Source organism: Podarcis raffonei, chromosome 5 (genome assembly GCF_027172205.1).
Source record: "Podarcis raffonei isolate rPodRaf1 chromosome 5, rPodRaf1.pri, whole genome shotgun sequence".
Classification (NCBI taxonomy): domain Eukaryota; kingdom Metazoa; phylum Chordata; class Lepidosauria; order Squamata; family Lacertidae; genus Podarcis; species Podarcis raffonei.
Window position 1 is genome coordinate 14,655,678 of NC_070606.1, and position 27,427 is coordinate 14,683,104.

General features: G+C 46.0%; 1 protein-coding gene and 1 pseudogene across 1 annotated transcript; both read left to right on the forward strand.

Annotated features, from left to right (window-relative positions):
• Positions 1-3,202: 3,202 nt before the first annotated feature.
• Positions 3,203-24,164, forward strand: WNT8B (Wnt family member 8B). The gene is made up of 6 exons (XM_053387934.1): positions 3,203-3,302; positions 11,894-11,927; positions 16,521-16,659; positions 20,663-20,788; positions 21,753-21,895; positions 23,272-24,164. Exons 1-6 carry the CDS (start codon positions 3,235-3,237, stop codon positions 23,830-23,832), a joined length of 1,071 nt encoding a protein of 356 aa, XP_053243909.1. The 5' UTR covers positions 3,203-3,234; the 3' UTR covers positions 23,833-24,164.
• Positions 11,157-11,283, forward strand: LOC128414964 (uncharacterized; annotated as a pseudogene).
• Positions 24,165-27,427: the final 3,263 nt, after the last annotated feature.

The window sequence follows — 27,427 nt, forward strand, 5'->3', positions numbered from 1 at the left end:
ATGAAGGTCTTCCATAGGCAACTGAAAGACAACAGTTCTACTTTGCTGTGAGCGATTCCTCTTCCTTTACTTGAGCTATGTGGGATGATCAGACCTGGAATCAGGGCCAGATTAAGACCTTTAGAGGCCCTAAGCGCTTAAAATATTTCGGTGCCCCCAAATATATCTAATTCAAAACATAGACAAGAATAAACTGTCAAATAAAATTTTATTTTTCGAAATGAAGCAAAACCTACAGTAAGGTGGAAAACAGTGTTTATTTTGGTATACGTCCACTTTATTTATATTTGAGAAATTTTCTCCTGCGTTTTCTAATTGCAAAGTCTTTGATCAGGTCCTCAGAGCTAATCTTACATAACACATCTGCTTTTGTACTTAGTCGAAGGGCGCCTGCCTTGTTGCATAGTTGTTCTGTTGGGATTTTTAATAGACTTTGGCTGAGAGAACGAATGGTCAGCCGAGAAATTTGTGGCCGTTAATGTTAAAAATATACAAAAGCAAATGTCTATATTTCGGAAGGCATGCTCAGTATTGTCATTTACAATATATATATTCGTGTGTGTGCGTGTGGGATTTTTTTCATTTATTGTGGGAGTCACTTTTTGTGGAACCTGATTCAGCTGCACCATATGGACCATGGTAAATCCAGAAATAGGGACACGGGTGGCACTGTGGGTTAAACCACAGAGCCTAGGACTTGCCGAACAGAAGGTCGGCAGTTCGAATCCCTGCGATGGGGTGAGCTCCCGTTGTTCAGTCCCTGCTCCTGCCAACCTAGCAGTTTGAAAGCACATCAAAGTGCAAGTAGATAAATAGGTACCGCTCTGGCGGGAAGGTAAATGGCATTTCTGTGTGCTGCTCTGGTTCGCCAGAAGCGGCTTAGTCATCCTGGCCACAAGACCCGGAAGCTGTACACCGGCTCCCTTGGCCAATAAAGCGAGATGAGCGCTGCAACCCCAGAGTCGGGCACGACTGGACCTAATGGTCAGAGGTCCCTTTACCTTTACCTAAATCCAGAAATGGGAAAATTCTGAGATGTGCCCCACATTCCGGTTTCCCTTCATGCCTTAAAAGGTAAAGGGACCCTTGACCATTAGGTCCAGTCGTGACTGACTCTGGGGTTGCGGAGCTCATCTCACTTTATTGGCCGAGGGAGCCGGCATACAGCTTCTGGGTCATGTGGCCAGCATGACTAAGCCGCTTCTGGCGAACCAGAGCAGCGCACGGAAATGCCGTTTACCTTCCCGCCAGAGTGGTACCTATTTATACCTTGATGCCTTAAGCACGTGCTTGGCCTGTGTTTCCCTACATCACCATTATCTTGTAGAAGAAGCGCCATTGTACTTTCCGGTCTTTCCCTATTGACGTCAGCACAGAGGAACTGTGGGTTCCTACCATGCTGGTATCATCCTTGTCTAGAGTATTTTCTCCAAACAAGACACTGATGCCGAAATCCAGCATCGCCTGAGCTCTGCGAGTGCAGCTTTCTCCCGATTGAAGTGCAGTGTATTTGACAGTCGCAGGGAAACCAAAATGCTTGTTTACAAAGCTATTGTACTACCAACCTTACTGTATGCTTGTGAAACGTGGATCACTTATAAACACCATCTCCAACTCCTCAAAAGATTCCATCAACAGTGTTTCCAAAATATTTTACACATCACCTGGGAAGACAGGCAAACTAATGCCAGGGTACTGGAAAAAGCAAAGATCACCAGTGTCAAAGCAATGAGAGCCAGTGTGGTGTAGTGGTTAAGAGCAGTGGACTTGTAATCTAAAGGACCGGGTTCGTTTCCCTGCTCCTCCACATGCAGCTGCTGGGTGACCTTGGGCTAGTCACACTTCTCTGAAGTCTCTCAGCCTCACTCACCTCACAGAGTGGTTGTTGTGGGAGAGGAAGGGAAAGGAGAATGTTAGCCTCTTTGAGACTCCTTAGGGTAGTGATAAAGTGGGATATCAAATCCAAACTCTTCTTCTTCTTCAACATCAACTTCGTTGAACTGGTCATGTTGTTCGGATGCCTGATTGTCATCTTCCAAAGCAACTACTCTATTCCGAACTTAAAAATAGTAAGCATAATGTTGAGGGTCAACCAAAGAGCTTCAAAGACTCTCTCAAGGCAAATCTAAAAAAAATGTAGTATAAACACCGACAACTGGGAAACAGTGGCCTGCGAGTGCTCCAATTGGAGAACAGCCTTTACCAAAGGTGTCATGGGTTTCGAAGATGCTTGAATTCAGGACGAAAGGGAGAAACGCGCTAAGAGGAAGGCACGCTTGTCAAACCCTCATTGTGATCAACTCCCACCCCGAAACCTATGTCCCCACTGTGGAAGGATGTGTGGATCCAGAATTGGCCTCCACAGTCACTTATGGACTCACTTTTGAAAACCATGTTTACGGAAGACAATCTTACTTGGCTGCGAGTGATCGCCAAAGAAGAAGATCATCCTTGTCTAGAGTATTTGTTCCAAAGGAGGGATTGAAAAAGCCAGAAGGAAAGATGACCTTTGGGTGCCAACTCCTTTTCTATCTAGCTGTTTGAGGGATGAGTCGCAAATATTCTCGATTCTCCAGCCTTCTTCTCAGAAGCCTTCTTACGGTGCAACTCCACCTCCCCAATTCTTAAAAACAAATATAATTCATGCTCGCGGAAAATGCGCAGGTTGCAATGGAAGCCTCCAAGGCGAAAGATCAAAGATTTGTAATAAGTCTTTCCAAGTTGCCTTTGGGGATGTTGCAGGGTTGCTGATGGTGGAGATTGCACCCAAGGACTATTCGAGGGATTTGCTTTGTCTCTTTCTGTCTTTTTATCTCTGTCAAACAACACCCCCCCAAAAAAAAATCCTTTTTCTTGGTGCATTTGTCTTCGAGGGACCTGGGGTGTTCTTTTGATCACTTCAGTCTCTCTCTGGCACTTGAATCCTGATTGGCTGAAGGACTTAGGGCGGGGGGGGGAGAGAAATCTTTAATTAAGTAGATAATCTCTTCTTACAAATTTCAGTGGCTCCATTTCACCAATCCCCTTTTGCTTGCACTTCAGGACCGATTGTCCTACAGCGCAGTTTGGATTCGGGGTCTTTTAACTTCTCTGCACCCTTTAGGAGCAGAGGCTAGGAGCTCATTTAGCTCTTCTTTCCCCCCTCCCCCTCCTCAAATTACCATCCTAATATTTTAAGATCTTCTTTTTTCATCCTTTTATTTATTTATTTTTGAGGGGGGAAGGGGCAGGATTATGTTTTGGATGGGCTCCTATCCAGCCACCTTGTTCCTCGTCTCCTTCTTCCATTTCAGCTATCCTTGGTGAGTATCGAGAGTTCCTTCCTTTGCGATGATGTAGCAAGACAGGCCCATGGGTCACGGTCGTGCAGGGTCAAACGCACCCTCACCTCGCTCTCTGAGCAACCACCACCCCTTTCCTATTTCCCTCGGGTCGCTAAAGGGCGTTTTAGGCTTGTGGGGCCTGACCTCACCCGGAGGCACATCCTACAGATCCCCCAGAGGACTGCTTGGAGAGATCATTGGGAATCTCAGAGAAGCCACTTTGCAAGGTATCGCGTCCAATTTGCAAGATGAACTGATCGCAGAAGAGCAGGGGTTCCTCTGTCTGAAGGTTCCCAAGCTACGAAGCTCTGCTCTCTCCTTTTCTTGCATTCTGTGTCTCCTTTATGTCCCTAACCAGCGATTCAGCTGCTGCCTCCAAGATTCTGGTTGCGTTGATTTAGCTGGTTGAAATCACAGCTTTTGGCTTGACAGTTCAGTAATGAGGGAATAGCAAGGGTTTTAAAGAAGAAGAAAATGTCAAAAGGGAACATTCGGCTTCGTTTTTTAACATCACGTTTCCGACTCGTTAAGATATTCCAATTGGCTCCCCGCAGCAGTCAAAAAAAGTCAACCGTTCTCAGATAAACTAGCAATCAATTCAATTGGACCTTTCTGCTGCGTAGTCTATGTTTTTCGTTGTTCAGCCTGAAATGTTTTGTACTTGTGAGACTCGTGAAACTTTAGTGAATGCCTTTGAAATTGTCTGTTTTTAAAAAGAAAATTGGAATGGATATCACAGAAGCAAATGCCCAACGTTCGTGAGTTAATAGGCAATGCATTATCTTTTACTGCATCTCTGTTAATTTGTTTAAGTCCAGGCACATCTTTAGGTTACATGGAATTTACCGTCAGGCAGAATTAATTCCGACAAAAAGGAATTCCCCCAATCACCTGATCTCGCTTGGCATCCTCTTGTCTCAGTGGAACAAAGTTGTCTGAGAGGATTCTGTGCTTGATAGACTCTGCGCTTGCCATGCTACCAGCAAGCTAAATTTTTGCACCCTGTTGAAATCTGGGGCTAAATTTAACCAAGTTCAGTGCTGCTTGCGGCATCTTTTCAGAGAGTTTAACTCAGCTGGGATTCCAGTATACTGCGAGTGTAAAAATAACCAAATTGTGCTGGATGGGGAATAGCTTTCTCGTATCATTCCCCATTGCTCTTAATAAGGACTAACAGAGGGATAATTAAATCTGGAGAAATTGGCTAGGGAGCCCTAACTAAAACCCAGAGAGGGTTAGACTTTTGCAGTAGTGACTCTTTAATGTTCAGAGGAGAGATTCTAGTGCGGGGGAACAGAAGGAAGTTGTATCGAAATCTTGAGCTTATATTCCACCCCCCAACAATACAATTTGCTTTTGGGATGTTAACAGCAGAAGTGCAAAAGGACCAAGAGCATGAACAAGTCGTTCAGGCTTGTTGAAATGTTTGAAACCCTCTCATGGTTAAGCCAAAGGTGTCTCAGTGGAATGTGAAATACGGTTGCGGAGCAGTGTTGTGTGTGTGTGTGTGTGTGTGTGTGTATCCTAAGGTTAAAAACTTCTGCTAGGAGAAAGGAAAGCCTCAGAGGGGTCTAAGAGCCTTCAACAAGAGCATTCCTCTTAAGGGGTTGAGGATAATCTACAATTTTTCCTCGTGGCTCCCCGCTTCTCCCTTCTAACGTCATACCCGGTGGTCCTGTGTCGATCGGTCTGGCAGCAAAATGGGGCCACCCACAATTAAAGCGATCGTTTCTGTGCATCTGCATTCCAGATATGCAGTGGTGGAGCATTAATTTAAAAAATAAACGTTAAATAGCTCCCAAGAACCACAGTCCAGTGGTGGAAATGTTTGTCTGTGAGTGAGAGAGAGTAAAAAAAAGAGAGAGAGAGATCAAACTCTTAATAACTTACGTTATCCTGGAAGGATGCAGGGACCAGGGTCAGGATTTGTGCATGGTGAGGCTGGTATATATATTTTAAGGGCCCTAACCACTTTAAAACTTTCCCAAAGGGAAGGGAAAGTGCTTTCTTCTGTCTGGATTTAATCGTCCTTCCAAAGTGTCTTGAGATGAGAAGGAGGTACAGCGCCAGCTGCTTAAAGTTTGCTAGACGGAGGATTGAAACGTGGGAATATGAGATGCACATTCACAAACCTCCATTCTCCCCTCTCTGGACTCTGTCATGTACACCATAGGGAGGAATATCCCTGTGTATGGACCATCACTCAGATTAGGTTCAGGATTTTATGAACCTCTTGCTACTTGCCTAATGCCAAACATCAGCATCCAGCATTACAGAGCAAACTGTGCTATAGCACTCGACTGCCAGGTTCATTTGTTGCCTCCAAACTCCACAGCTACTGAGCTGTTTATTAGTTAAAATGCTTCTGGCTCCAGGCTCAGAACAGAATCAACACACTAGCGCAAATAAGGGCCACCGTTTTATTAATCTTGAGAACAGAACCCGCAATTAAACACCATCAGGTGCAATACCAGACCCTCCAAGTGTCCCTATATTCCAGGGACAGTCCCGGATTTACAGAAGCTGCCCCGGTTTCTGATTTGATCCTGGAATGTCCTGCTTTTCCTTAGGATGTCTTTATTTTCATCGGAGAAATGTTGGAGGGTTTGGAGTTATGCGACCCGACCCCGTGAGCCAAGGATATAAGTAACTTTACAATTTTCAGAAGACCTCTCAAGGCAGCCCTATATAGGGAAGTTTTCTAATGTTTAATGTTTTTTGGGGGGGGGCGTGTTGGAAGCTGTCTAGAGTGGCTGGGGGAACCCAGTCAGATGGGTGGGGTAGAGATAATAAAATTATTAATAATATGGAATAGGACATCCCTATTTTCATTCGAGAAATGTTGGAAGGCATGCAATTCATCTGAAGTTGCTTTATACATGGAATTGTAATCACTGTTTTTATATACGTACTCGTTTTGTATATGGGATGGGGGTTTCCCCCCTGGTATTGTGAAATTGCCTCAAGATGCTTTCTAAGGAAGCTGTTCATAAATGAAACAATGAATACAAATTCAAACTTTCATACAAAATCACCCAAGTACCAACTCTCCTCCTTGCTTCCCAAGTCTGTGTGGGCAATTGTCTTCTTATCTGCCATAACCCAGGGGTCGGCAACCTAAGGCCCGGGGGCCGGATCCAGCCCAATTGCCTTCTCAGTCCGGCCTGCAGACGGTCTGGGAATCAGCGTGTTTTTACATGAGTAAAATGTGACCTTTTATTTAAAATGCATCTCTGGGTTAAATGTGGGGCCTTCCTGGTGCTTTTACATGAGTAGAATGTGTGCTTTTATTTAAAATGCATCTCTGGGTTATTTGTGGGGCATAGGAATTCATTCATTTCCCCCAAAAAAATATAGTCCGGCCCCCCACAAGGTCTAAGGGACAGTGGACCGGCCCACGGATGAAAAAGGTTGCTGAACCCTGGCCATAACCCAACAATTTCAGGGTGACACAGATTAGTGCAGATAATCTGCGGAACACCTGATCCTGACAGCTCCTAGCCATACCTCTTATGGTGTTGTGAGGGAGTCCTGCCCTTATCAAAGCCACCAAATCTGTTCACCATGAGAGGCTAGTCTATGGAAACCCAACTAAGTGATGCTCCATTGATGGTCTCCATCTGCTTGGCCAGATATGGACATACTTTAGATCAGAAACCTCTGGGTGATTTGTAGTAAATCGTCACAACGCAGACCCTTCAAGTGTCCCTATTTTCCAGAGACAGTCCTAGATTTACAGAAGCCATCCTGGTTTCTGATTTGATCCAGGAATGTCCCACTTTTCCTTAGGGCATCCCTATTTTCATTGGAGAAATGTTGGAGGGTATGGAGTTATAATAATAATTTATTATTTACACCCTGCCCATCTGGCTGGGTTTCCCCAGCCACTCTGGGTGGCTGCCAACAGAATATTCAAAACACGATAAAACATCAAACATTAAAAACTTCCCTAAACAGGACTGCCTTCAGATGTCTTCTAAAAGTCAGATAGCTGTTTATTTCCTTGACATCTGATGGGAGGGCGTTCCAAAGGGCAGGCGCCACTACCAAGAAGGCCCTCTGTCTGGTTCCCTGTAGCCTCACTTCTCGCAATGAGGGAACCGCCAGAAGACAGCCGAGGAGATAAGTAACTATAAGTAACTATACAACATTTAGAAGACACCCGAAGGCAGCCCTGTGTAGGGAAGGTTTTTTTAATGTTTAATGTTTTATTATGTTTTTATATATGTTGGAAGCTGCCCCGAGTGGCTGGGGCAGTCAGATGGGTGAGGTGAAAATATAATCATAATCATATGCATTGACCCTGTTTTTAGCTTCAGCTGCCTGTGACTCTTAGTACTAGGATGAAAACCAACAATGCAGAATATCTGCTAGCCAGTACTATTTTTTATAGAAAAAGAGGTGCTGGAACTTACCATGAACACCTCTCTTGTTCTCTTATAATGGCAATGGTGCCTACCTGAAAGAGCCAGTGTGGTGTAGTGGTTAAGAGCTGTAGTCTTGTAATCCGGGGAACCGGGTTCACGTCTCCTCTCCTCCATATGCAGCTGCTGGGTGACCTTGGGCCAGTCACACATCTCTGAAGTCTCTCAGCCCCACTCACCTCACAGAGTGTTTGTTGTGGGGGAGGAAGGGAAAGGAGAATGTTAGCCACTTTGAGACTCCTTAGGGTAGTGATAAAGCAGGATATCAAATCCAAACTCTTCTCTTCTTGCTGGAACTGACTACCAGTGAGTTCTGGCTGAAAAGAGCCCTGCTGCTAGCGATGGATATAATTTGGAAATGTTCATCTACAAGGTTCGTTGGGACAGTGTGCTCCTCATCTGTGAAGTATCTATGGCTCTATGCCTCTCTATCTCAGGTCTACCAAGACATCAATGGGCAAATGTTGGTCTGCTATATAAGCTTTCACCGAAGAGACAATTCATCAGTTAAAATCTCTTTCAGGGAAAGAACAATGGGAAATACCTTTCCCATTGATGTATGGGAACAAGGACGCGGGTGGCGCTGTGGTCTAAACCACTGAGCCTCTTGGGCTCGCTGATCAGAAGGTCAGTGGTTCGAAACCCCATGATGGGGTGGGCTCCTGTTGCTCTGTCCCAGCTCCTGCCAACCTAGCAGTTCGAAAGCACGCCAGTGCAAGTAGATAAATAGGTACCACTGTGGCGAGAAGGCAAATGGCATTTCCATGCGCTCTGGTTTCCGTCACAGTGTCCCGTTGCGCCAGAAGCGTTTTAGTCCTGCTAGCTACATGACCCAGAAAGCTGTCTGCGGACAAACGCCGGCTCCCTCGGCCTGAAAGCGAGATGAGTGCTGCACCCCCATAGTCGTCTTTGACTGGACTTAACCGTCCAGGGCTCCTTTAACTTTTACAAGGAAATCAGCAAATTCTACAGGAGCACTGAGAATAAGGTTGAAGGGAAATTAGGATGCTTCTTGAATAATGTTTTCTAAGCACTGAATCACGCCAGAAGTGATTTCTGTGACGGCGGGGTTTTTTGTGTGTGTCATGAGAACAAGTTGTACGCCCAGCTTGCGCAACTGGAAAGTTGTGTTTCATGAGATTGTAAGGCAACTGATTGTTTTAATGACCCCTTCACTCATGGCTATGCATACATCCATAAATAGGATGTGCATTTGTAAGATATTGGAGTAATTACTAAAGGAGAATGAGTCGCCCATTCTGTAGTTGTTGTAGTCTTCATAGCGCAGTTCCCGTTGCTCTTCTTGTTATAATGATTTCTCATTTTGATTGGTTTTGTTGATTTTTACGTGATTTGTATATTCTAACCCGTGGATTGTGCTTGACCTGTGATGAAGAGTGAGCTAACAATATGCCATAATACTACAACTAATAGCAATAATAATTGGCTCAAGAGATGAAGTGGTAGTTTTAGGAAGCAACCAACATTGCTTTTAGAGGTTTTACTTTCAAACGACACCTTGGCCCTTAAAAAGTGATTTATTAATATGTGCATACCATCCTCTTTAGTTTGCAAATTACAATTTAATATGCTGTGGCTCTGCCAGCGGCAAGTATTCCTGAGGTCCAGTAATATTTCCTCGGCTATTTTTTTTCCAAAATCTGATATAGTTATCTTCTGAGCATAATCCAGAAGATCTGCAACTCAGCCAAGCAGAAATAAAATCCGAAAAATTCAGGCCCAATGGAAATAATGTTTTGACTGTCTGTTATCACTAAAAAGTGATTGCAACATAATAATTGGCTTGCTGGATCAGGCCAGAGAAGAAGATACACATTCAGTTAAACAGTTAGTTAAACAATAAATGGATGAAAAGCAGGATTTAAGCAGTAAAAAAACTAAAACAACTTTTAAAAATTTGACGGCTCTATTTCATATCCTACCTTCAAGGCCATTTGGGTATTTACCGGTAATCTGATCGTCTTGAAGAAGAGGATCAGGGTGGTCTGCCTCTTTAGCTTAGAGTCTGCTTAGTTCGCCCAATTGGGAGTCTGTGGCTGTCCTGTTCACTCCGTGACAAGTGGTAAATTGACAGAAACTGGTTCTAAAAAAGAAATAACCACAACTTCTATTGTTAAAGGGAACATCTCCACACATAGATGCTTATTTTGTGCCAGCGATTAATCTGTCCCCTTGTGTGCCGGCCGGTAAACTTGAATTTGTGTGCTCTGTCTTTTCTCTTTCCTTGACGACTGCCCTTGCCTTTGAAGAGAGATAAAGCCAGTCTGCTAAGAAGTGATTGCTTCAAAGGTTTGCTACAAAAACGAATGTGAAGGTGCTTTAATAGAAATATTTCCATCGTAATCTTTCCTGATAAAGGATGGAACCTGAATGCAGCAACCTTTGCTCTTTCCTGCACGGCACAAGCAATCAAATCAAAAAGCATCATTTCGCCTTTTGTCCAAACTGGGAAACTGGTTCCCAGTTTCAGATCAAGCCAGGAGCTCAAACCAACTGTGGTTTTAATATCCTGGCTTGGTTCCTAAACTGGGAACCGGTTGTTCAGTTTGGACGAAAATGGGACGTTTTAGAGGCTTCCTAATTTGATTGCTCATATTGTGTAGGGAGGGGCAAAGGTGTGTGCTACACAACATGGAAAATGGATACCTGAATTTATTAGGCTGAGATATGGTCATCTGAATGGGGCCATTATGGGAGGGTGATGAAAATCAGCAAGGAAACCTGAGAGATCGGGGTTGGAGAATCGCTTGGGGGATAAAAGCATTCTTCTTGGGTTTCACAGTTGGTTCTTGCGGTCTATTCTTTGCATGTCCCACATGAAGTTTATTTCAGTTTTATGGTGGGGAGATACAAAGCTTTATAAATTCATTATAAACTTACATTTAGGGGTAGCATTGCCTCGCCCTCATCTGCGCTGGGTGAAGGTCTGTTTCCATATCAACAGATGCACCTATTAAGCTAAAAGCAACTGCAATAATTACCCAGATCTTCTAGGGGGGAACACTTTCCAGATATACATTTCTGTTCCTTCTTGTCCCATCCACAGTGACTCTTGGGGGGCTGTTTCCCTTTCTCCTATGCAGTCAAGGAAGGCTTGAAAAGGAGGTCTTACTGGGGTACAATGATACTATCACCTCTTAAGTTTTGGTAAATCTTTCTACATAGGTGGGACTGCTCAAATTTCACTTGAAAAGCTCAGTTTTTGATACTACATTTCAACAGGAAAAATTGCATTTTCAACATTTTCAGACAATTTTATATTCTATTTTGTTATCTCTACTAAATTGTAAATCTGGGCCACCTTCTGATTCCTTAGTGTTTAGTTTCTCACTTAGTTTTCAAGTGTTCAGGCAGCAAATGTCATTTTTATTTGTCATAGGGGCTTTTGAATTTCAGTTCTATGAAAAGTTTCTCTTGAGATCATATAAATCTTTCGCCTTTTACTAAAGATTTCCATGTTTTAGAAGACATCTGAAGGGAGCCCTGGATTTAATGTTTGATGTTTTGTTACATTTTTATATGTGTTGGAAACTGCTCAGAGTGGCTGGGAAAACCCAGCCAGATAGGCAAGGTATAAATCAAATCATCATAACCATCATCTTTCCATATTTCGTATACAAAGTACAAAATAGAAAGATACACAGTTGCAAGGCTGGGGGGGGGGAGAGAATACAAATCAAATCTATATAAAATCATACTTAAGGTGTCATATCAAGAAATATCCAAAACCTGCGGTCTCACACCATGTTGTTAAATACATATCTAATGCCTTAATCGGTCTTCAGACTTTGGCAAGCGTTTTCCCTCTGTCCGTATGCGGTTTCTTCCATTTCGTACAATACCTTTGCAGCCACAAGCCTACTGCCAACCACAACTCCATCCTGTTTTTTCAACCCAAGTGCAAATACTTGACCACCCTTCAACTATCTTTAGGCAATGAATCAGGACAGGGAGAGGCTTGCAGCCCCAACGAACCTTCAGCAGTACCTACTGGGCAGCAATGGGCATATGCGCTTGGTTCAGTAAGTGGGGCGACTCTCCAAGGGCTGGGCAGGGGTGGCACAGGGGAATTCCAGGCATTCCCTCTGCTTCTCTCCATTGATGATCCCTTTTCCTCCCTTCCAGGTCAGTGAATAATTTCCTGATGACTGGTCCCAAGGTAAGTGCGTTTCCTTTGATCTGTGCTTCTAATTCCAACAAGCCAAGATCGGCTGGGAATCAGGCTTGTTTTCAGCCTCCCAGGTTTGCTAAGGTTTGGACAGGGGCTCCCTGCACTCTCTGTCTCTTGAGTGCCAAATCTTAAGCACAAAAAGCAAGGAAAGAAGCTGTTTTTCTCTTTTACTAAAGAGTTCAGGGCAGTATTCCCCGCCCCACCCCCCAATTCTATCTTCCCAACATCCCTGTCCAAGGCAATCCAAAGAGGTTTATGGCTGGGCAGGTTTCAGAGATTTGAATCCAAGTTGCTAAAGTCCAGATTCAACTCTTCTACACCATAGTAGCTGATGACTTGAACTTTACGCATAGTGCTAGGCAGTGCTGTTTTTCTAGAAAAAGAGGTGCCAGAACTTACCGCGAATGCTTCCCTTGTTCTCTTATAATGGCAATGGCACCCACCTGAGAGATGTTGAAAAAAGCCCTGGTGTTAGGGCTACCAGTTTGCTGGCTGCTTTTTGTTATTTTTTTACTGGTCCCTATTCTTGCACCTTTCATGTATTAGGGACGCGGGTGGCGCTGTGGGTTAAACCACAGAGCCTAGGACTTGCCGATCAGAAGGTCGGCAGTTCGAATCCCCGTGACGGGGTGAGCTCCCGTTGCTTGGTCCCTGCTCCTGCCAACCTAGCAGTTCGAAAGCACATCAAAGTGCAAGTAGATAAATAGGTACCACTCCGGCGGGAAGGTAAACGGTGTTTCCGTGCGCTGCTCTTGTTCGCCAGAAGTGGCTTAGTCATGCTGGCCACATGACCCGGAAGCTGTACACCGGCTCCCTCGGCCAGTAAAGTGAGATGAGCGCCACAACCCCAGAGTCGGTCACGACTGGACCTAATGATCAGGGGTCCCTTTACCTTTAACTTAATGCTAATTTCCATGCTGTGGAATTGCTATCCAGAGAACGCATTGCTCTGCTTTCCTTTGGACCAAATCAGTGAGGCTGAGGGTGGGGGGTCTTGTCGTCTGAGCAGCCCAGGACCTCCAGACACTCTTGTTCCCCGGGAAGTTCACTTCCGTGTTGCCAACACAGTGGTTTACCTCCGGAGGCACACTCCATTCTCTCTCGAGACAGACAAATGCCAACAACAGCCGTGTTGAGGGGCGTGCGGACCTGATCGAGCCCAGAGATGTCAAGTATAAAATGGAGCAGGTCAACATATAAATGCAACCTAGCAAATACTAGACTGGTTCCTTGAGCTAAAAGCCTCATAAGCTTCTTGAGTTGTAGTGGCCTAGCATGGGTGGACCCACTGGGGCAGTTTCCCTGGGGGCAAAATGGCCAGGGGCACAAAATTTCAACACCCGACACTTCCTCAATACTTCTGTTGCTGAGCTCTGTTGAAAATGGCTTCTCCAGGCAAACCAGGAAGTGACATCTCAAGACAACGATCTCTCTAGTTGCAATCTTCTGGGTGATGTTCTGAGCGCTAGCATTTTGCTACAAAACCCTGCTTAATCTTTCAGATAGAGGAATGAGGGTCAGACAGAGGCAGTAAAAGTCGAACATAGTGGTTGTGGCAGTTAGAGTGAGAGACAGGGATAGAACTGAGAGAGAAGATTGTGACTGTGTGAGATAGTACCACATCTAGTTAAGGGCGCACATTTGAGAAACCGTTCTGAACAGATTTTAAACTTGTTTGTTCTTCAATAAACTTCAATCTTCGTTGTTTACTTTATAACCTGACTGAGACTCAGAAGAAACGTGGTTGGTGGCAGCGGAAGAATAAAGCAGTGCTGTACAGATCAAGTCAGTAAAATGACCGGGGCTCTGAACAAACACCACAAAATTGGGCTCTCCCCACCTGTGTATTCTGCAACAGTGCATTGGCGGTAGATTTATTCTGCTTTTGTTTGTTCTGCGGTGCTTCCACAATGCTTCCACATTATTGCTCTCTGGAGGGGCAATAGCGGAACAAAAGCAAAACAAAATACAGCGGTACCTCTGCTTACGTTCACCTCTGGTTACGTATCCTTGCGCAGAAGAGCTCTACATGCCGCACGCATGCGCAGATGCGCCAAACCACACCACACGCATGCGCAGAAGCGGCACCTCCAGATAAGCACACCTCGGGATCCGTCCAGAGCTCCAGAATGGATCCCCTGCGCAACAGGAGGTACCACTGTAAAGAAACTAGAACATTTGTGGCATAAAAGTCACCAGATTTCTTATGCAATATGCCCTGATTTGGAAGCGAAGCAGTGTGACTCCCCCCCAAAAATGTTTGCAGATGCAAACAGTATTAAAAGTGGATTGCACGTGACCATTCCTGTAGCATCTTGAGCACAAAAAATCCTGGGTGCCTAATAAGAAGGATATTTGAAGGGGCCCTTTGGCTGTAATCCTATGCACACTTACTTAGGAGTAAGCCCCATTGAAGTTGCTCTGCCGGTCCGTCTGTTGCAGCAAAAACAAACACAGCTGCCTGCCTTGAAGACTTTGAATAGGGCTTCCTTCACCGATACTGTTTCATAGAGGAAAACACCATATTGAACTTGGCCCCCTGAAGTAAAAGGAAGGAAGGGAAAGGGGGTGAGGAGTTGAGTAGGGGGCCACACATCTGAAGAGTCTAGATAAAAGTCTGGCTGTACTTGACAGGTTTGCTGTTTGGGGGTTGGGCTGGGAGGTGGATTAAGAGGCTGAGAGAAAGCATGATCCAAGTGGGAAGTTAGCAAACGACACAAACGAGAGGCTCTGCAGTTCTCAACAGTGTGGGGTCTGGCTCAGCCATGCAGTTAGCACATAGGGAACACCCAGCAAAATTCTGGAACCTGCAAAAAGAAAACGGGAGCAAACTACCTAAAACACAAAACAAATGAACAAAACGCCTATGTGGTAAACTGTGGTGGTGGTGTGGTATTGCTCCTGATCCACAGGGTTCCACATTCTACTGGCCCTTCTTCAGGGAAATTGAGAGAACAATACAGTGGTACCTCAGGTTACATACGCTTCAGGTTACAAATGCTTCAGGTTACAGACTCCACTAACCCAGAAATAGTGCTTCAGGTTAAGAACTTTGCTTCAGGATGAGAACAGAAATCGTGCTCTGGCGGCGCGGCGGCAGCAGGAGGCCCCATTAGCTAAAATGGTGCTTCAGGTTAAGAACAGTTTCAGGTTAAGAACGGACCTCCGGAACGAATTAAGTACTTAACCTGAGGTACCACTGTAATTCAAAGTCCTGATGTGCTGCCAGAGACCCTGTTTTCCAGGGACGGTCCTGGATTTACAGAAGCCGTCCCAGTTTCTGATTTGACCCTGGAATGTCCCACTTTTCCTTAGGATGTCCCTATTTCCATTGGAGAAATGTTGGAGGGTATGTGCTGGCCCTTCTATCTCTTACCCAGAGGAGATAGAAGAGGTGGCACATCCAGATTTCGAATTCCTGTTATCTGAAATTCCTGAGGAAGGACCAAGGACCGGTAGGGTCTGTTTCGCATTGGCTCAATAGGCCCTTTCCCTCTCTGTCCTGCTGCTTTTTTGCTTTTGTTTCCAGGTCAGGCAAACAGCTTTCTGTGCTGGAACTAGTGCTGGGCCGCGGTGCACCATAGAATCATAGAATTGTAGAGTTGAAAAAGACCCCAGGGGTCCTCTGTTCCAACGCCCTGCGATGCATGAATCCCAGCTAAAGCATCCACGACTCTCCAATTTCTTGTATGTTTTCCTCTCCTGTGATTGAGACTTCGATATGTCTGCCTCATTCTGAGGGCACAAGCATTTCCTGGCTTGAAATTTGGGTGGCCATGGGGTTTTGAGCTTACCTCAGTGTCATGAGTTGGCCAATGTTTAAACATCTCTCCAGCCTCCCTAAACTGACCGCACTGCCTGATCTTAAAAAAAAACCCCACAACTTATCTCCCTCCCAACCACAGGAATTTCACACACACACACCCCAACGCTCTCCTCTGCGATTATTATTTTGCTATTAATAATTAAATTTCTCCAGTGCCCTTCATGCGAGGATCACTGGGATGGAGAAAAACTGGGATGAATTTTCAGCACAGCCCTGAAAATTCAACGTCCTTTTTTTCAATGCAAGGAAAAAAGAAGGCACTTAAGACCCAGTTCAAAGGAAGAAAATCCTCTTGGTAATCTAAAGGAGGAGTAGCAGGCGAGACATTCCGAAAGCCCTGGAATGAGTGGTTTAGGAAGCTGCACTTTCTCATTTTAGTACTTTATATTCAGATCATGCTCTGTTTCGCCTTTTCAGCTTCTAATGGAATTGTTTTTCGAATGCGTCGCTTACTGGTTGCATGTTAATTATGGGAGATGTCACCAAATTCACTGCACAATCTTATCTCTGTCGACTCGAACCCTGGACACAGTGAGACAAGTCTCCTGGACTTGAGCACATAGCCACCCACTTCCTGGGCCTTCCAGGAGACAATGATCCTAAGTCCCATTTTGCTGCAGAGGATACAAATAGGGTTTCCTTTGTCAGGCAAGGATTGAACTCTTAGAGGCAGGTTTCGAGGCAGAAGGCATGGCAATCTCTGCATGTCCCCTTGTGGAAGCTCCTCTTTTGCCCTTGCCCTTTTCTCCCTGCAGGCATACCTCATCTATTCCAGCAGCGTTGCGGCCGGCGCACAGAGTGGAATTGAGGAATGCAAGTTCCAGTTTGCTTGGGATCGCTGGAACTGCCCAGAGAGAGCTTTGCAACTCTCCAGCCATGGAGGACTGCGTAGTGGTAAGAAAATGTCAGGAGGGTTGGCCGGGGCCTTCCTGAGACATTGCCTGCCTGAAGGGTAAAAGGTAAAGGGACCCCTGACCATTAGGTCCAGTCGTGGCCGACTCTGGGGTTGCGGCGTTCATCTCGCTTTATTGGCCGAGGGAGCCGGCGTACAGCTTCCGGGTCATGTGGCCAGCATGACTAAGCCGCTTCTGGCGAACCAGAGCAGCGCATGGAAATGCCGTTTATCTTACTGCCAGAGCGGTACCTATTGATCTACTTGCACTTTGACGTGCTTTCGAACTGCTAGGTTGGCAGGAGCAGGGACCGAGCAACGGGAGCTCACCCCGTCGCGGGGATTCGAACCGCCGACCCTCTGATCGGCAAGTCCTAGGCTCTGTGGTTTAACCCACAGTGCCACCTGTGTCCCTTGCCTGAAGGGACCCCCCCAAACAGGTCCCCCCCTTAACTCAAGTTGGTCCAGCACCAAAGCTGGTCAAATTATTTTAAGCCCCTGAGGTGGAAAACCCCACAAGCACCTCACTCCCTCTCTGGCAATACAAATATGATGGTAATGCATTAAATAACTAACAATTTGCTGCCAGTTCATGACACTCAGGAAGCTGCCTCACGCAGTCTAAAGATAGGACCGGCCCCATAGGAGCTGTTAAGGGGATTTAAGGATGCTTTTAACTGCCAATTCTCCAGAGTTTATGTGCCCTTTTAAAGACACAGTCACCCAAGGAAGAAGCTTTTATGATCTCACAACCATCACTGACATAATCTAGTTCCCTGGCAATTGATCTATCTGTTACACAACAGGGAAGCCGAGGAGAAAAAGCTATGGCCGACTGCTGCTTTAGCCAAATATGGTTAACCAGTGCTTTTCTTCCTGGGGGTACGCAGGGGTACGCATACCCCTTAACATTTTGTGAATCTAACGGAGAAGAAACAATTTTTTAATTAAAAAATAGTTTCTTCTCTAACACGGTGAATTGTCAGTTCAGTTGAATAGCATGGTGATTGGCCAGTTTCGTTGTTACCACCTGATTCTTGTTACCACCTTCATTTCCTTTCCCGGTGTTTCCTGAGTCGCATACGGAAGCGAGCATCAGGGGTCAGCAAACTTTTTCAGCAGGGGGCCGGTCCACTGTCCCTCAGACCTTGTGCGGGCTGGACTATATTTTGAAGGGGGGGGGGAAATGAACAAATTATTATGCCCCACAAGTAACCCAGAGATGCATTTTAAATAAAAGGACATGTTCTACTCATGTACAAACACGCTGATTCCCGGACCGTCCGTGGGCCTGATTTGGAAGGCGATTGGGCCGGATCTGGCCCGCGGGCCTTAGTTTGCCTACCCATGGTTTAATGTGTGAAGCAGTGTAGAATGTGGACGTGTGGTGTTTTATTGATGAAAGTTTGGCCTCATTGAGGGGCAGTCTTTCAATATAAGTAATGCATATTCTTTGTACTTCTGTCCATTTACTGTATTCATTTCCCCTGATTTGAAGTATAAAATGGTGATTTTCTTGAGTCAAAATGAGAGTACCCCTAAACGTTTTTTTAAAAGAAGAAAAGCACTCTGGTTACCAAATGTGGCTGCTTTGCTTATCTTTGCACATCTGTACCTCCAGCTGTGACCCATCAGTGTCACTGCCATCCAAGAGAAATGTAGAGAACCAAAAGCCAAACAATACGCTCTGTGTATTGTTTTCTCTAACAGGTATGGTTTTTTGAGTGCAATCTACATGGCTTCAAGGGACGTGGGTGGTGCTGTGGGTTAAACCACAGAGCCTAGGACTTGCCGATCAGAAGGTCGGCGGGTCGAATCCCCGCAACGGGGTGAGCTCCCGTTGCTCGGTCCCTGCTCCTGCCAACCTAGCAGTTCAAAAGCACACCAAAGTGCAAGTAGATAAATAGGTACCGCTCCGGCGTGAAGGTAAAGGGCGTTTCTGTGCGCTGCTCTGGTTCGCCAGAAGCGGCTTAGTCATGCTGGCCACATGATCCGGAAGCTGTACGCCGGCTCCCTCGGCCAGTAAAGCGAGATGAGCGCCACAACCCCAGAGTCAGTCAGGACTGGACCTAATGGTCAGGGGTCCCTTTACCTTTTACCTTTTAGATGACTTCAGGGTGAGCAACAGAGTCACTTAGGAACTGCTACACCCACTCAGTGCCAAAACTTTTCCAAGAGGCTTTTCCCTCCTGGCAAGGAAAGAAGGAGCCAGACCCCCGCCAATTATTTGTACAACCCTGAAGCAACTAGATATTTATTTGCATTTAACCCACACTTACAATGCAGTGGGAAAAGCAGTCACATCACTACATGGCACATCAGTGATCCTGAGTAGTTTAGGTGGCTGTTCTTTCTGCTATCAGAGGCAAAAGATTTCAGCCTTCGTGTTAGGGGCAGGATAGCAGAGGAGAGATCTACAAGTCCACTCCCTCCCATGGCTGTCTTTGGCATTAGTAGGAGTTAACTCTCCTGTTTTTAATCTAGGCAGTTCTTAGCAGACTGGTCCCAAAAAAACATCAATAATAGCATCAGTTCATGTTATTTAGTAGAATGTTATCTACCTTTCATTTCTGCTGGATGAAGAGCCCTAAGTTGTTCTTCGCCATTTCTAAACAGAAGGTTGCTGTTCAGTTTATATTATTATTATTATTATTATTATTATTATATCTATATATAAATTATGGGACGCGGGTGGCGCTGTGGGTTAAACCACTAAGTCTAGGGCTTGCCGATCAGAAGGTCGGCAGTTCGAATCCCCGCATTGAGGTGAGCTCCCGTTGCTCGGTCCCTGCTCCTGCCAACTTAGCAGTTCGAAAGCACAAAGTGCAAGTAGATACATAGGTACTGCTTTGGTGGGAAGGTAAACAGCATTTCCATGTGCTGCTCTGGTTTGCCAGAAGTGACTTAGTCATGCTGGCCACATGACCCAGAAGCTGTATGCTGGCTCCCTTGGCCAATAAAGCGAGATGAGCGCCGCAACCCCAGAGTCGTCTGCAACTGGACTTAACAGTCAGGGGTCCCTTTTCCTCTCTATATATATATGTTTTAGATGTTTTACAATCTAAAATACTCATTTTGTACCCTTAAGATATCAGTGACTTCCCTTCCTCTCTTTCCATGGTTCTTTTTACATATAAATCCCTGCATATTTCACAAAAACTATACCATTCCGTATTCCTTTATTACACCCATCCAAGTTTATTTACATTGCTGAATTTATCTTAATGCTGCCGGCGTCTTCAGCTGTACACAATTACTTCCCATATATTCAATTAACCTTTTCCAATCCTCTTTAAACATATGTTCTTCTTGTTCTCTTATTCTATATGTTAGGTCTGCAAGCGGTGAATATTCCATCAGTTTAAGTTGCCAGTCTTCTTTAGTTGGGACCTTGCTCGTTTTCCATTTTGGGGCTAACAAAACATGGACCGCAGTAGTAGCAGACATAAATAACCTTTTTTGACACATGACAATTTCAATCTGAATTATAGTCTAAACCAGAGAGCCTAGGGCTTGCCAACCAGAAGGACGGTGGTTCGAATCCCCATGACGGGGTGAGCTCCCGTTGCTCCTGCCAACCTAGCAGTTCGAAAGCATGTCAAAGGGCAAGTAGATAAATAGGTACCACTCCAGCGGGAAGGTAAACGGTGTTTCCGTGCACTGCTCTGGTTCACCAGAAGTGGCTTGGTCATGCTGGCCACATGACCCGGAAGCTGTCTGCGGACAAACGCCGGCTCCCTCAGCCTATAGCGTGAGATGAGTGCGCAACCCCAGAGTCGTCCGTGACTGGACCTAACCATCAGGGGGTACCTTTACCTTTACCTTTACTTTAAAACATTTTTTTCAATTCATTATGGATCATTTCCCAATGCTCTTTTACCCTTTTACAACTCCATGTTTCCATTCAGCCTTACTGATCATGGATGCTCCAAATCACAGGAGCTGCTGCCATATCCTGTCTTGCACCTCCTTTAGTTTCCTTTTTCCTGTGTCTTCGTTTGACAGCAAACCGAGAAACAGCCTTTGTCCATGCGATCAGCTCCGCTGGAGTCATGTACACACTGACACGCAATTGCAGCCTGGGCGACTTTGACAATTGTGGATGCGATGATTCACGCAACGGGCAACTTGGTAAGGACTCTTGTGTAGGGTTGCCATATTTCAAAAAGTAAAAAACCAGGACATCCCAAAAGTTGTGGAGTTTTTTTCGATTCACTTGCCTAAGATCCAGGACAAAGCGCTGCCTTTTGAACCCCCACCCCAATCAATTCTGCCTTTGAAATCCAAGTCGTGTCTGGAAAAATCCGGACATATGGCCACTCTACATTTGTGACCATTCTTATTGCAAGAGAAGCAAAACTGCCAATCCAAACATCATATTTCTTGCCCTTCTCTACGTCCTCACTTTATTAGAATCATAGATCAGAGCTGGAAGGGTCCCTGAGAATCCTGTAGTTTATAGGTAGCCTTCTCATATGGGCATCAAACCTGTGACCTTGCTGTTATCAGCACCATGCTCTAACCAACTGAGCTAGAAAACTGAGCAGAATTGATTCTCCCCTATCAGTGCTGTGGCAGTGAGTGCAATCCTATGTGTGTCCATTCAGAAGTCAGTCCCTCTGAATCCAGTGGAAATTACTCCAACCAGGTTACATAGGACTGTAGCTTCAGTATTCTGCAAGAAATGGTGTATTTTCATAGAATCCTAGGGATGGGAGAAGAACCTTGGAGGTGATCTAGTTCAACCTCCTGCACAATTCAATGCACTCACTCAGACAACTTGAAACCGTCGCGGCTTTTTCCAAAGAATCCCAGGAACTGTGGTTTATTAAGGGTGCTGAGAGTTTGCGAGGAGTCCCCTATTTCCCCTTAGAAAGATACAATTCCTGGAGTTCCCTGGAAAAAGGGTTTGATTGTTAAACCGCTCTGGGGATTGCAGAATTTGTTATTGCCCCTAAAATAAATCTCGTTATTGAGAATCCAGCTCTTTTCTGGCTGCAGCTGTAACACTCACCATGAGGATGAAAGGACTGAGAGAAGCTCGCCGGCCTCTTGACTCCATATATCTGATGACATCTCTCTCTCTCTCCAACAGGAGGACAAGGATGGCTGTGGGGAGGCTGCAGTGACAACGTGGGCTTTGGGGAGGCCATTTCAAAGCAGTTTGTGGACGCACTTGAGACAGGGCAGGATGCCAGAGCAGCGATGAACCTGCATAACAACGAGGCAGGCAGAAAGGTAACAACCCATTTTACACCTATGGCAAATGAAAAAGTTTGAAGCAGAAGATGGGTATCCTTTAGCCTTCTTCCTGATGAGGTAGTCTCCTCTGGAGCACCCTGTTCAGATGGACGGCTTGATACAGAGAAACACTTTGGCAAGTTTCCTGAAGGCTCCTGTTAAGTTGTGGGCAAACATATCAGACGACACAGCGATTCTTCCAAAGCATCTCTTTATCTGTAAGCTGGAACAGAACTGAACTGAGGAGCTCAGTCAGCCTGCTTATATAGAGCTCCAGAACAATGTAACTGTTGCAACTTTCTAAAACTATCCAATCACTGAACGTCACTTTCGATCCTTCATTTGCATAACTATCTACAGTATCCCCCTGCTGGCCCAGGGTGAGAACTTCAGTACATAACAGCTCCAGAATTTAATGTCAGCAGGTTTGCCATTCATAAATTTCTGTCGAAATTGGAAGGAAGGCTCTGACCACCGATGGAACAGTTTCCCAAAATAGTTGCAAAGTACCGCCTCCCTTTCAGGTAGAAAATTATGATACATTTCAGTCAAAAGTCTTTTAGTTCTAGATACTGAACTCGCAGGACACGGGTGGCGCTGTGGTCTAAACCACTGAGTCTCTTGGGCTTGCCAATCGGAAGGTCGGCGGTTTTGATCCATGCGATGGAGTGAGCTCCTGTTGCTCTGTCCCAGCTCCTGCCAACCTAGCAGTTCAAAAGTACGCCAGTGCAAGTAGATAAATAGGTACTGCTGTGGCGGGAAGGTAAACAGCGTTTCCATGCGCTCTGGTTTCCGTCACAGTATCTTGTTGCGCCAGAAGCGGTTTAGTCATTCTGGCTACATGATCCAGAAAGCTGTCTGTGGACAAATGCCGGCTCCCTTGGCCTGAAAGCGAGATGGGCGCTGCAACCCCACAGTTGCCTTTGACTGAACTTAACCGTCCAGTGGTCCTTTACCTTACCTTTTTACTGAACTTGGGCTGGGGGGTGGGGAGTGGCCAGTGCCGGATTTACGTATAAGCTAAATAAGCTATAGCTTAGGACCCCACTGTCTTGGGGGCCCCAAAAAAATTTAAAGGAAAAAAGTGGATGTACATTTCCAAAATATAAGATAAAAAGCAATTGCTTTGATAAAATACATATTTTGTTATGTGCAAATGGCTTGAGATAACTATTAGGTCCAGAAATGACCATATAGCATATATTCAACACAAAAAACAGTGACAATTCGTTGTTGACAAAGGGCATATAAAGGGCCCCATTACCTTCAGTAGCTTAGGGCCTCATCAAACCGAAATCCGGCCCTGGGAGTGGCTTCCGGTCCACCTGGCCTTCTTGCATGGCATTCCCTCTTGTCTTTTCCTTCCTCTCTAGGCAGTGAAAGGCACCATGAAGAGGACCTGCAAATGCCACGGAGTATCCGGCAGCTGCACCACGCAGACCTGCTGGCTGCAGCTGCCCGAGTTTCGAGAAGTAGGGACCTACCTGAAGGAGAAATACCACAAAGGCCTGAAGGTCGACTTGCTCCAAGGGGCAGGCAATAGTGCCGCCAGCCGGGGGGCGATTGCCGAAACCTTCAGCTCCATCTCCAAGAAGGAGCTGGTCCACCTGGAGGACTCCCCTGACTACTGCCTGGAGAACAAGACTCTGGGCTTGCTGGGGACGGAGGGCCGGGAGTGCCTGAAGAGGGGCAAGGCTTTGAGCAAGTGGGAGAAGCGCAGCTGTCAGCGTCTGTGCGGGGACTGTGGGCTGGCCGTGGAGGAGCGGCGAGCCGAGATGGTGTCCAGCTGCAACTGCAAGTTCCACTGGTGCTGCGCCGTCCGGTGCGAGCAGTGCCGCAAGCGCGTCACCAAATATTACTGCGTGCGCAAGGAGAAGCGGGAACGTGGTGGGGGCAGCGCGGCCTCCCGCAAACTCAAGAGGAAGCAGCCCTAATACCAGCCCCCTGCCAACCTCCTCCCCCTCTGGTTTTTCTTCACTTCTGGATAGTATTTAAGGTAGAACCAACGACCCCGTACAGTGGTACCTTGGTTGCCGAAAGGCTTAGTCGTCGAATGAATCGGCTCCCGAACGCCGCAAACCCGGAAGGAAGTGTTCCGGTTTGCGAACGTTTTCCGGAAACTGAACGTCCGGCGCGGCTTCCCCTTGGGTGCGGGAAGCTCCTGCAACCAATCGGAAGCTGTGCCTTGGTTTTCGAATGGTTACGGGAGTCGAATGGACTCCCAGAATGGATTAAGTCTGAGAACCAAGGTACCACTGTAGCTGGGGAAGTCTCACAGGCATTCCGGCAAAGATGAAGTTTCACAGAATGTTGTCGTGTGCAGTGAAATTTTTCATAGGGGAGCAGTTAGGGCCAGAGGGACCAGTTTGTGAGGGTGATGGGGCGGGGCGGGGTAGGTGACACATACATTATTTCGATGTCTCCCTCCCTAAGCTGGGCAGAAGCTTCCTGGGCTTGTGAAGGAGGTGTTAGGCCTCTGCCAGGATGCTGAAACCTGCTGCCTCCTTGCCAAAGCTGGGTGGGCTTTGGGAAGGTGTGGGGATGTCTCTTGGACCCGTCAGAGCATCAGATATCCCTCACAGAGCCAAGCAAAGGCTTCCTGGTCTTTGGGAAGGAGGCAGCAGGCTTTAATACTATAATACTCTGATTTACCGGGAACATTTAGGGGACTAGCTTGGTCCACCGACCGCATACCACAGAAGCGGATTTGTTGTTAGACCCAAGAATTGGGTTTCTTTTCCAAGTAAGGAAACACATGGTCCTTTGCTGCGACCTCAGAGGCCACCCTACCCTTAACAGAAGCTAGAAAACATCCACCCAATCTAGGACTTTTTTTTACCCAAGATTCCAAGGTAGCAACTCCACATCTGCAGAGCTTGCTTACATAGGCAGGGAATTCCAAGTGTGTTTGAGCCACGTTGCTCTATCTGCTGTCTTCAAGAATAGCTTCCCTCTGTGTCCTTTGCTATTAGCTTTGAACTCCACATTCCAGTACATGCCTGGGATCAGGACCGTGCTTCTGGCTACAGGTGTGAGAAAAGCACAGCTACCTACCCACCCACTTTTTTTAAAAAAAGTAGGGTCTTTCTCTCTCTCTGACCTCTGTTGCAGAACCTGATTAGCCCTTTTATTGTGAGAGCTGAACCAGGGAGGAGTGAAGTGAGTTAAAAAGAGTTTTATTTCAGGGAAGCCAATTGTTTTGAGAGGCTCCTCGGGAAAAGGGCACTGTTAGGGATCCCTGAACGCTGAAACGAACCTTGAAGGGCCAGGAGGAACAGGAAATACGAGTAGCAGGCTACGTTGCACATTCAAGGAGGGAACAGGAACCAGGAACTAGCCGCAGTTGGAAAAGAATGCAGTTCTGAAGTGGAAGGTGAGAGACAAACATGGGTGAAAAAGGAAGGATACAGCTTCTGTTTTGGGTGCTCCCTAATGGAAATACATTTCCATCACTCATAAATTTGCTATAATGTGCCGAAAAGAAAAGAAAAATATGGACACACTGTTCCTTAGAATCAGACAAAATAATCATAATCTCATGGCCTTACCAGGTGATGAGAGTTTGTTATGTTTTTTGGCACAATAATTTTACTTTTGTACTTGGAAAATGTCGTTCTTCTCTCAATAGTGCATTGTAACTTTTTGCAGCTGTAGTGGGAGGCAAATTCCACTTTGGATAGTGGCTTCATTTATGACAAATGACACCAAAACAGACAAAGAGAACATGCCTTTTTGCGAACTTTTATGTTCTTATATCCTATTCACACATGCTCCCTGTGCATGCTGCATTGTTTGTCTAGTGCATAAAAAAAATATCTACTGAAAAGCATTAAAGCTATTCCATGAGCGCCCAACTTTCCCCAAACTAGTGCCCTCCATATATTCTGCACTACAACTCCCATCATACCCAGTCAGCATAGCCCATGGTCATGAATGATGGGAGTTGTACTCCAAAACATCTGGAGAGCACTAGCTTAGGAAAGGCTATTCTAAAAATTCCTTTGCTTGCTGCCTCCAGGCTCCTCAGCCAGGGCCGGCCCACCCATAGGACAAGATGGGGAGACTGCCTCAGGCGGCAGGATCCACAGGGAAAGCAGAGCCCAGTGTTGATGTATGGTGCCAAATTGTATGGGGCTAGACCACAGCTAGACTCGCCCAGCCCCATTTACAAAAAGACCTGACAGCTCCCTCCCTCCAAGGCTTCCCTCAAACCTATCCATTACAATGTGGGGATAAGATATTTCACGACCTCTTCTTCTTCTTTGGTGATCACTCATAGCCAAGTAAGATTGTCTTCCATGAACACAGTTTTAACAGTGAGTCCGTATGTGACTGTGGAGGCCAATTCAGGATCCACACGTCCTTCCACAGTTGGGACACAGGTTTCTGGGCGGGAGTTGATCATGGTGAGGGTTTGCCAAGCGTGCCTTCCTCTTAGCATGTTTCTTCCTATCATCCTGAGTTCGAGTGTCTTCAAACTCCATGACACCTTTGGTAAAGGCTGTTCTCCAATTGGAGCACTCGCAGGCCAGTGTTTCCCAGTTATCAGTGTTTATTTTACGACTGGTGCTAGACTGAAGGTAGCAAAAGTGTAGCTCTGAATTAAAAAACAACAACCCTTTGCTCCTCTGGAAAGCCCTCAGCAAAAAATGAACGATGGAGATCATTGCACATCTTCACCATGGAAAACATGTAATATTGCAAGAAGGAAATTTTGATCCAGATATGTAAACTAAATCTCAATACACGGGAGTGTTATTTTCAATGCTTACTTAATATCTGGAGTTTTATTATCCAGAGAATTAGAAGGATTTTTCTTTGACCACTTCTGGGCTGGCGTACCTTGTGTGCCACGGGGAGAATCCTCTGCCTCTTTAATAATCTCTGCAGCCCTCAACGGTGCAGTGCAGTGTGAATAAGCGTTTTAGAGGCTCTGGGTGGAAAATTTCAGGGTGCCATTTGACCTTCTTAATCAGCTGCTGTCTCAAACGTCCTGATTTCGAGATCCCATGACTCCTTCTCTCATGTTTTCGGCAGTCCATCTGGAGTATCCATTCTTGCTTTCTTTGGCGCCTTCTCTTTGTCCCCGTTAAGATCCTCGTCAACTCTCTCCTCCCTTTATCTCTCCCAGCGATGCTGCGGAGAAAGCCCTCTGCTGCTTCCCAGGAACTGATCGCAGGAGAGTTGTTCCCCAGAAGTCTGTACTGCCAAGCATTTTTGTTGTTTAGTCGCTTAGTCGTGTCCGACTCTTCGTGACCCCCTGGACCAGAGCACGCCAGGCACTCCTGTATTCCACTGCCTCCCGCAGTTTGTTCATAGCTTCGAAAACACTGTCCAACCGTCTCGTCCTCTGTCGTCCCCTTCTCCTTGTGCCCTCCATCTTTCCCAACATCAGGGTCTTTTCCAGGGAGTCTTCTCTTCTCATGAGGTGGCCAAAGTATTGGAGCCTCAGCTTTAGGATCTGTCCTTCCAGTGAGCACTCAGGGCTGATTTCCTTCAGAATGGATAGGTTGGATCTTCTTGCAGTCC

Excerpts from the sequence above, each read along its gene's own strand:
- WNT8B (XM_053387934.1), top strand. The coding sequence starts at position 3,235 with ATGTTTTGGATGGGCTCCTATCCAGCCACCTTGTTCCTCGTCTCCTTC. Across the intron at positions 11,928-16,520 it reads TCCTGATGACTGGTCCCAAG|GCATACCTCATCTATTCCAG; the intron begins GTAAGTGCGTTT and ends TTCTCCCTGCAG. Across the intron at positions 21,896-23,271 it reads ACAACGAGGCAGGCAGAAAG|GCAGTGAAAGGCACCATGAA; the intron begins GTAACAACCCAT and ends CTTCCTCTCTAG.